General features: G+C 37.7%; 1 protein-coding gene across 1 annotated transcript; it reads left to right on the top strand.

The window, feature by feature from the left end:
- Nucleotides 1-923: 923 nt before the first annotated feature.
- ATP6V1E1 (ATPase, H+ transporting, lysosomal 31kDa, V1 subunit E1) lies at nucleotides 924-9135 on the top strand. Its single transcript, XM_010077474.1, has 8 exons — nucleotides 924-986; nucleotides 2539-2648; nucleotides 3122-3188; nucleotides 5003-5092; nucleotides 6405-6473; nucleotides 6856-6950; nucleotides 7850-7937; nucleotides 8527-9135. The coding sequence occupies exons 1-8, from the start codon at nucleotides 930-932 to the stop codon at nucleotides 8587-8589; spliced, it is 639 nt and encodes a 212-aa protein (XP_010075776.1). The 5' UTR covers nucleotides 924-929; the 3' UTR covers nucleotides 8590-9135.
- Nucleotides 9136-9478: the final 343 nt, after the last annotated feature.

Here is a 9478-nt window from a genome sequence, read left to right as displayed (position 1 = left end):
GTGATAAATAAGCAGAACTCAGTATGATTGCTTTCCTCGCCTTTAAGCTGTTGGACCTGTGGTTTATAGTATTTTGAGGTGGTTTCAAAAAAGATTCTTCAAGTATTATACATTGGTGCATACCAGGCTCTAAAGCAGCATGTGATTTACTTGATGTGGTCTTGATCTGCTAGCACTGCTGTCTCTATCTCCTTCCCCAGCAGCTCCAAACCAATGTGCAGCTACTTTAGAAAGTCCTTTTGAGTTGAACCATATAGTGGCATTTTTTTAATGACCTTGTAAATCTTTACAGAATTTAGTACATTTTTTTCAAGAAAGATTTCTCAGGAGTGTAAAGGAACTTCTGGCTGTACAGATCTGACCAGAGTGGTCAGTGGCCTTTGCTTTGCCTCACAGATTGTCTAGAGTGGAAGGCCCACGTTCATTCCAATGCCATCTATGCCTGACTTGGAGCAGGCACCCTACGTTAATCTTCCATGTTTCATGTAAATGTCGTAACAGACTACATTAATTTTACTGTGTGGGAATTTTTATTTTTACTTTACTCATCTGGGAAAAAAAACTTGTTCTCACTAGTGAAGAATGAAAATACTCAGCCTCACATTTATACAAATTGTCTTTTTGTTTTTTTTTTTTTTTTTTTATAGTTGCATATCTAAAGTACGTTCTTCTAATGACAGCCAGTGAAACAGCATTCTATACAGTTATTTGGGGAAAAAAAACATCTCTTGTAACCTGTGTTAAGATGAGCTAGCTCTTTGACCTGTATGATCAATTTAATTTCCTTGAAAAACAACATTATTATATGAATTAGGAAATGGATATGGAGGGGCCTACTGTACAAATGAGGAATATATACGTATTTCCTCTCATTAAAGTCCTTTCCAATAGAAAATATTTTCTTTTTGCTCTCGTTACAGATCAAGCATATGATGGCTTTCATTGAGCAGGAAGCCAATGAAAAGGCTGAAGAAATAGATGCAAAGGTAAAAATGGAAATTCAGTGTCAGTAAGTGCAAAAGGAAAACTGCATCTGACATCCTGTTTTGATAGCTGCAGTCAGAGCACTGCTTGAACGCTTTTGTAAGCTACAGCTTACTTCACATTTAGTTATTACATAGCAAAAAATCATGCTACCAAATAAAGTTAATATTTGTTATCTTGTCACAAATCAAAACAAGTCAGAGCTAATTTTGGTCAAAGTTTTTGTAGTGGTTCTTAAATATAACTTTATTCATATGCAAGTTCACTCATTATTTTTAAGCAATCAGGAGAGCTAAGTGGTAGTGTGAATAGAATGGATTAAGTGGAACACCTTCCCCCTCCTCGTATACGTAGCTTGACATCACTGAGGATTAAGGGAGTTCTCTGCATAAATATGAATTCTGCTAAGGTTTGTCATAAGAAGCTAATACCAGAAGGATTAATTTTAGTTTTGCTTGATTTGTCAGGCAGACGCATTAGTAGTAAATCAGAGCAATAATGCTAGTAGTCTTCATGCATGTACCAAAATGGTAGAAGGTGAAAGTTAAACTGGTTGAATTATATTGGTGAAAGTTTGTTTGTAAGCAAGTTCATAGCTGTACCTAAACCTGCGTAACCACCTGCAGGCTTCATTCTAGGTGCGAGTTAGTATGTATCCTGGGGAACTAAAGCATAAATTTATATTTAAGGCATGAGTTGAATTACTTGGAGAATTCTTCGCTTAAGTAAAGTAATAAGGGACTGATTTGAATATTAACCTGGTGATAGAGTATAGAAGTTTACATGTAAGGGTACCTTAGAACCCTAACAATATGTGTTATACCAATACTGAAGTATCTTGTTGGTATTGGACTCAGCATATGTATTACTAATAATATTTAATCTCCCTTAAACATTTAGAATTGCACAAATATTTAATCAATACTAAAGCAGGTATTCCTGACAATCTGCAAGCAGAAGTTAGATCTCCTTTCTGGCTACAAGAGATTCTAACTGAAACAAGCTGCCCAGCCCTAAGTGTCCAAAAACTTCATTACTTTAATCATTTTTTACACAAGGAAAGTGACAGCATAGCTATTACTCTTTTATAAAGCCTAGCCAGGCAGCATGTGAAAACACATGGCAAATTTTCGTGAGTACTGAAGTTTGTGGGCACTGAGGGCTGGGGAGCTTGTTTTAGGTAGAATCTGTTTTAGCCAATTCTACAAAAAGAAATCAGACCTGAAGCTAAGATAAAATTATTTTTGTCCAACAGTATATAATATATACATTTGGTAATTTTTGTGCCTGAGGAATAAATACTGCAAGGAAACATGTCAATCAATTGATAAAATAAGCTGTATCTTAGTTACCAAAGTTCTAGTTCTCAGAACACATCCTGAACTCCCTTTGACTTGAGTACTGATTGAAATGTTTTGTTTATATGGAATCATAAATTGTGTCATCCTAGCTTATCTATGAATGTGCTCTGAAAGCATGGCTGTTTCATTTTGATTCTGTTTTTTTCAGCCCATGGAATCAATTTCCACTTCAGTTATTTAATTTTTACTATAGGCAGAAGAAGAATTCAACATTGAGAAGGGTCGCCTTGTTCAGACACAGAGGCTGAAAATCATGGAGTATTATGAAAAGAAGGAGAAACAAATTGAACAGCAAAAGAAAATGTAAGTTGCTTAGGTTAGATGGCCTGACTTAAGAGCCTGAACTCTCACTTTATTGCTAATTTTATTCAAAACAGTTTTTCCCTGTTAAATAGGCAAATTGTAGCCAATGTATTTAGTTCTAGTTATGAGTTTCTAGTTTTTGCTGGGGAAAAATTATCAAAGGTGAGCCACAACTGTTAGCAAGTGTGGTGGAAGAATCTTTCATATTTCTCTATGTAGATAATGTCTAGAACTCTACCCTGGTCTGTTACTCTGGGACAAATGATCATGTCAGGTTTAGTTTTGGTGGGCCTTTACTGAAGGACAGGGTTCTGCATTGCAATAATTTGTGCAAGTTCAGAAACAAATTCAAACAGGTCAACAGGCTTTGTTTTTAAATGTTGTAGTATTGTTATCTTCAAATATTAAGTATACAGTTAAATGTTACAGTCAAAGTCTGATGGATTCATTCAACTTTATCATGCAACTTGCAGTCAGATGTCCAACCTGATGAATCAAGCAAGACTGAAGGTCCTCAAGGCAAGGGATGACCTTATTGCAGTGAGTATCTCTGTAGTAAAGACATAGAGGTTCTATTTCTGCCATCTGTTAGGGAAAGTTACTAACCATTATCTAAAAAACAATATGATTTGTAATTGAGTGGTGTTTGCTGCAACATACAAAAATGGCTTTCCCAGCTGATCTGAAAAGTCATTAAGGATTTATTCTGGCTTCACTAATCTGCTTTAGCTTGTTTTCACAGTTTCTATTACCTGCTCTGTTAGGGAAATAGAGTTCTCTGCCAGGAACACCACAGGCAGTGTTGTTATCTATCATTTGGACAATAGCTTATTTTTTAAAAGAGCAGTAACTCTTTCTTGCATCGTTGGTAGACTTTTGCAGTTCTTTTTGCCTGAAGCAACATTTTTGCTGGCATGACATGGCTTCAGCAAGCAGGCTTAAAACACAGCTAACCAGGTTTTTCTGTCTCCTTTAGTGGCCTCTAGTATATGGAAAGATTCACTTCTTGTTCTAGTAGGTGACCAGTCTGAGTGCTGATGTGTAGGGTGAGTGATCGTTTGTCAGGGCAAGCTATGTTTAGTCTTAGTTCAGGCTTACTATGTTTATCCTACACCACGTGTAGTGAATTCTCATTCTGCTCATTATACAGCTTGCAGGTTTCCCATTGTTTTTTACCCTGTCTCAGTGAGAGTTTGAGTGTTCCATATTCTGCTAGATGGTGCTGTTGAGCTGTTGGAAAAACTGTGAAATAAAAAATACAGAATTGGGTAACATTGCTCAAGTTGCTGCTACTATGAAAAAGGGGAGTTAGCAGAAGAAAATCATAAGTTTATTGATTCTTTAAACCTAGTTTAAAACTTCAGAGTGTATTTACAGAGAGGAGGAAAGTGGGTGGCTAAAGAGCTAACTCTGTTGTGATAGTCTCTGCTGGGTAATCTCTTCCTCAATTGTCAGCTGACTCAACCTCATGCTTCTGAGTAATGCATAACATTCTTCCTCATTTTAAAACATTTAAAGTCACATGCTGCTAGCTCTTTCTTCCCTTATCAGATCTTTGGCCTCTTTCATGATCAAGAGAGATGAACAGTTCCAGAAATGCTGTTACTCTAGGGTGGATAGTATAACTGGGTTTGACTGTGACATTAAGTTGTGATAGTCTTATATCCTAGTACTGTTTGTGTTTATATGCACTCTTCTTTTAAACACTATGAGGTAGGACAGTAGAGAAAGGTTTGTACCAAAGCATACAGTTGTTTTTTCTGAAGTAATTTTTATGATGGTTCAGTTCTAGTAGCTGTGTTTGAATTGACACAAAATTCTTAAAAATTTAATCTCATCTGATACTGATTTGCCTATTAAAGATAATAAAAACCCTCTACTTCATCTCTTTCACTTCTACGTTTTGATTTGCATTTACTTACAATTTAAACATACCTAACCTGAATGTTGTTTGATAAGAAGACAGATTAGATTTCTTTGCTCAACTACAAAGCTGAAAAAATTAGTTATTTGGGCAACTTTATTAGTTTTCATTAGGCAATGATTTACAAAATATCTCTCAGAATTAATATTACAAATACTATCCTTTTACTACTGAGGTCTCCCTTTTTCAGGAAAAAGGAATTATTGTCAGGTTATGACGGGTTCAGATCAGGGCAGAGAGAAGGGAACTGTTTGGAAAGGATATTGTGCCATGCACAGAAACTAAGGTCTAACTTGGATGAATACCAGCTGGAGTGTATGTTTATGTGTTGTCAGGGTGTGATGGTTATGATAGGAGTACAGAAAGTTGGTAGGCATGAAACCAAATCCAAGCAGGTGGGCTCTGCTGATCTGATTTGTTCTAAATGTAGGATTTGCTGAATGAGGCCAAGCAGGGTCTTGCCAAGGTGGTGAAGGATACTGCCAGGTACCAGATGCTGCTGGAAGGACTTGTTCTACAGGTAAATATTTAAATTGTAACAAATAGATGATAGCAGCCCTATACTGCTAGGTGTCTTTCTTCAAACATAACCCACTGGAGGTTGCAGTTGTATTGAAGCCTAGGTCGAATGTTGCTGGGTGATCTTTTGAGTTTTAAACATCACTTCTGCTGTATCTTTCAATCTTGGATTCTGAACAGATAAGGCTGCAGCTTATTTTGACCTGTAAAACCTGGTATACCAAGCAGCAAGTTCCATTATAAGAATAATTGCAGATGCAACACATACATTGTAACATGTACATTTAGGATCCATGCTTCAAACTTCTGTAGTAGTTAGTTGGATCAAATGCACCTTCGGAAGAAGCTATTTCTCCAAACCTAGGAGTCAATAGTTACCCACTTTTAAAATCTTTTCTGCATTTAAGACTTACAAGTCCCGACTTTCACAGATTTACTGTTGTATGGCACACGTCTGTAACAGACATACAAAGCAGAAATTAAAGCTTTGCTTACCTGGAATACCATCCTCCAGCTACAGAAATTAACTGCTAACGATCCAGTAGGCATTGGCCAGGGTCCGTCGTGCGACCACTAGTGCCACCTTCTGGTGTGAATTGGTGCTTTTGCTGTAAACTCGCAGAAGCCAGCCACAAGCTCTCCTGTCCGCAGTTTGGTGGCAGAGTTTTCTTAACAGTGTTTCCTACCAGCTTGTGCTTCCAATTCAGTGTTGTTTCTTTGTCACACTTAGGTCTGGTATTGCTGGCTGCCACACAAACCTGTCTCGCTCTTGCAAGCTGGTCATGTCTGTCTTGGCTTATTAGATTTGATCCGGTGAGGGATCAGTACTCATCAGTACTTGCAGTTGGACAAGGTGATAGCTGTAGGTCCCTTCCGACTGGAACTAAACCTATTCTGCTCTAAGGAACAGGAACTGCAAGGAGTTATTAGAACAGGCACCTGACAGTACTGCAAGTCTTCTCCAAGAGCTGCATAGGGGAATGTCAGCTTGGCTGCATGCTTGGTCTACTTAGACAGCAATGATCCTTATGTATACATGTACACTGCCTGAGACATATGTTTAGTTGTGCTTGAGTTCCAAACTTGAAGCGAACAAAGAAACACATAATCTGAAGTTGTAGGGTCTTTCCCAGATATTGGTACTGTCTCCCCAGAATGTCCACATGAGGTGAACTTGCAAGCAAAGAACAAAAAGTGGCCTTTACCAGGTTTTGGTTTTCAAATTGATCAGGTCCTTTCCTTTCTTGGGGTTAAATAATTCTAAGACAATTAAAATGTTACTGTTCTATCACTGTAATGGTTATCTTGTGCAGGGATTCTACCAGCTGCTTGAGCCCAGAATGGTTGTTCGATGCAGGAAACAGGATCTCACTATGGTTAAGGTAAGACACTTAGAATAGCATGACAGTATGCTGTCCATGAAAGCTAGGACCTAACTGCAAATATTTGCTGTTCAGATCCCGTCTGTGTGACGAGAAGCTTTGCTTGCTGCACTCTGCTGCACATGCAATGCAAGAGAACAAGTATGTTTTTCAAGTTGGGGATCATTTTCTTGCTTGAATATTACTTAGGAAACTTTAGACATTGCTACAATATTAAGAGTAATAATTGCTTTTGGCTCAAAAGCTATACTGAAATACATTTGCTTAATTGAAAAAAAGGGCCTCAATTCCTTCATTTTATTACTGCAAATGAATGAATGACCAAACCCAAGTGGCACTAGCATTTGTCAATGCTAATTTAGAGGTTTATTTTGTATCCTAGGCTGCTGTAAAGAAGAATATTCCCATCTACAAAAATGCCACAAAAAGGGATGTGGATATTCAGATTGACCAAGACAACTTCCTGCCAGAGGAAATGTAAGGAAAATGGGAATCTTTTGTACAGAGCACTAATTTAATGCAACTTTTCAAGCCACAGCTCCTACTAGAACAGTCTCAGAAAATGATGTATGGAATATACCCACAGTGTGTCTGCTTCGGTTCCAGTGGAATTTGACACTTCTTTGTATTAATCAAGCACAGACCCTGCAGTTTCCTCCAGACAAGTACTGTCTCAGTCAAAAATGTCAATAAAAGTGTTGTGCAACCTCCAGCCTGATTCACAGCACTGAAGTAGAAAATAACTATACAAAGAAACTTAACTATCTGTCTTTTAAAGAGAGAGAATACAGATATAGCCATGATTTCTGTCTAAAGATGAAGCAAATTGAGTCATAAGGTGCTGCAGGATAATCATTTGATGAGGTGTATGTTTCTTATGTCTTCAAGGCTCTATTTCCATATGATACGATAAAGAACATGGCACAAAGCTTTATATGCTGATAGTCAGCGATCTTTATGGTCTAGCAGACAACACTTGTAGCATTGTTCCTCGCTTCCCAAGATCTGAAAGCTGTTTATTAATAATAAAATATAGAGTCTGAAGCTGTTCTGAAGTGACAAATTTCATAGTGCCACTTGCATCTAGATCATACTAATTAAGATCCTTGTATGTAGTTGTGGTCTCTAATGACTCCAAAGATGTTTTGCACTGCTGCTTCACTGGATTACTTTGTGCTGACTTCTATTAAGACATGATAAAAAAAGTTCTGTTTTTTTTTTAAATAAAAATCCCATGTATGTATCTGACTTGCCTGTAATCACTGATTTGAGATAATATCTCTGCCACATTCTGACTTTGTGGCAGAGGTATTATCGCTGATATTGATACTTGACAGGTATCTTGGATTTAATGGGGTTTTTTTTTCCCTTTTTAGTGCTGGAGGTGTTGAAATCTATAACAGTGATGGTAAAATTAAGGTTTCCAATACTCTGGAAAGTCGACTGGACCTTGTAGCCCAACAGGTAATTTTTTCTAACAACCAAGGTGAATAAGATTTAACTGATTAGTTTTGTCTTGTAGTTAAATCCTTGTGTTTCCAGTGTGTTAACAGTCATAATAGTGTGTGGGATCAGATTTCAACATGGATGACAAGAAGTTATTTTTGAATGGAAAGAAGCAAATTACCTGCTGTTTGTGCTTCTCTACAACAAACATGGCTTTTCCCAGAATGATGCCTTTTAAATTAATCATGAGCAAAAAACTCTAGTAATTATGATCCTGAAAGACTTATTATGACTACATGGCAGTCAAGATGTTGAAATGCTGAGGCTAACTTCAATTACTGAAGCTAGCTCAAGTACCAGAAACTGCCGCTGAGACCTATTATACCCTAGTGGAAAAAAGACCCAACGTCTCTGGCATATCTTTCTTATGCTGCAGTATCGGCAATCCTTTAAGTCTACAGAGTAGCAGGCAACATGTGATCAGATAAAGGCTTCAGAAAACTCAGATGAATGGACTTTTTAATCTTGAAGCCTAGCCTAGCTATCACACGGTGCCAGCAATGAGGAATGTACAGCAATTGATAACTCTTGTACTCTTTCTCTACAGATGATGCCAGAAATCAGAGTGGCTCTCTTTGGTGCTAATGCCAACAGGAAGTTTTTGGACTAAACCCATGTGGGAGAAGGTGGGATCTATTCCACTGCTATACTGAAGGGGATGCAAAAGCATCTGCTAATTTAAAATCTTGAAATATAACATTACCTTGTTATCCAATATCTGTTCTTCAGTGGAATAATTTTGCATACCTGCTGTGCTTAGCCTCTCTACTTGTGGTTAGAATGTATTGCTTAAAGGATGTGAAGACCATATTCATCCAGCAGTGACACTAGAAAGTGGAGGCATTTGGGCTCTTGGCTTTCCTTGCACTGTGGTGGCTCTATAAAGACAAGTGGCCCATTCAGGGTCACTCATTTTGCTTTGGCCACATCTCTTTCAAGGTGTCTAATCTGTGAAGTAACTTACTATGCTACCAATGGGAAATACCTTTTCAGTTAAGGTTTTCAGTGTTACAAAGGGCGTGTGTTCCTTCCCAGGGTTAGCAGTTTAATTCATGTTACTTGGTCAGGCATTTTTCTGTTCTGTATATGTGATTTAAAAAAAAGCCTGAGCCTGTAAAACTTTATTTATTAAAATAAAAATGCGTGTGTGTATGGAGTTCTTCTCTGGAGTTAGCTTTACTCTGGGGGATTGTCAGCAACCTTTGAAAAATGGGTTTGTGTGTATAAGGACTTACTACGTGAGGGCTGTGTGTAATAACTGTTCTGTGAAGCTAGAATTCGAGTGCATGGAGTACTGTCAAGCTGTTTGCTTGAGTGATGTTGAATTGTAGGCAAGCCTTTTGACAAGGACTTTTGATGAGCTTCATTCTTCCTAAAAAATGGGTCAGTATTTTTGCTCCCTCAGTCTTCTTTCATGAGAGAACTAGGCAACTGCACTACTTAGATAGAACAAATACAGTCCCTTTGCAGTTACAGGTTTGTTGCTTCTGTGCAAGAGA

This window comes from Pterocles gutturalis, unplaced genomic scaffold (genome assembly GCF_000699245.1).
Source record: "Pterocles gutturalis isolate BGI_N339 unplaced genomic scaffold, ASM69924v1 scaffold48498, whole genome shotgun sequence".
Taxonomy (NCBI): domain Eukaryota; kingdom Metazoa; phylum Chordata; class Aves; order Pterocliformes; family Pteroclidae; genus Pterocles; species Pterocles gutturalis.
The sequence above is the reverse complement of the archived record's forward strand: the minus strand, read 5'-3'. Positions and strand labels throughout refer to the sequence as shown.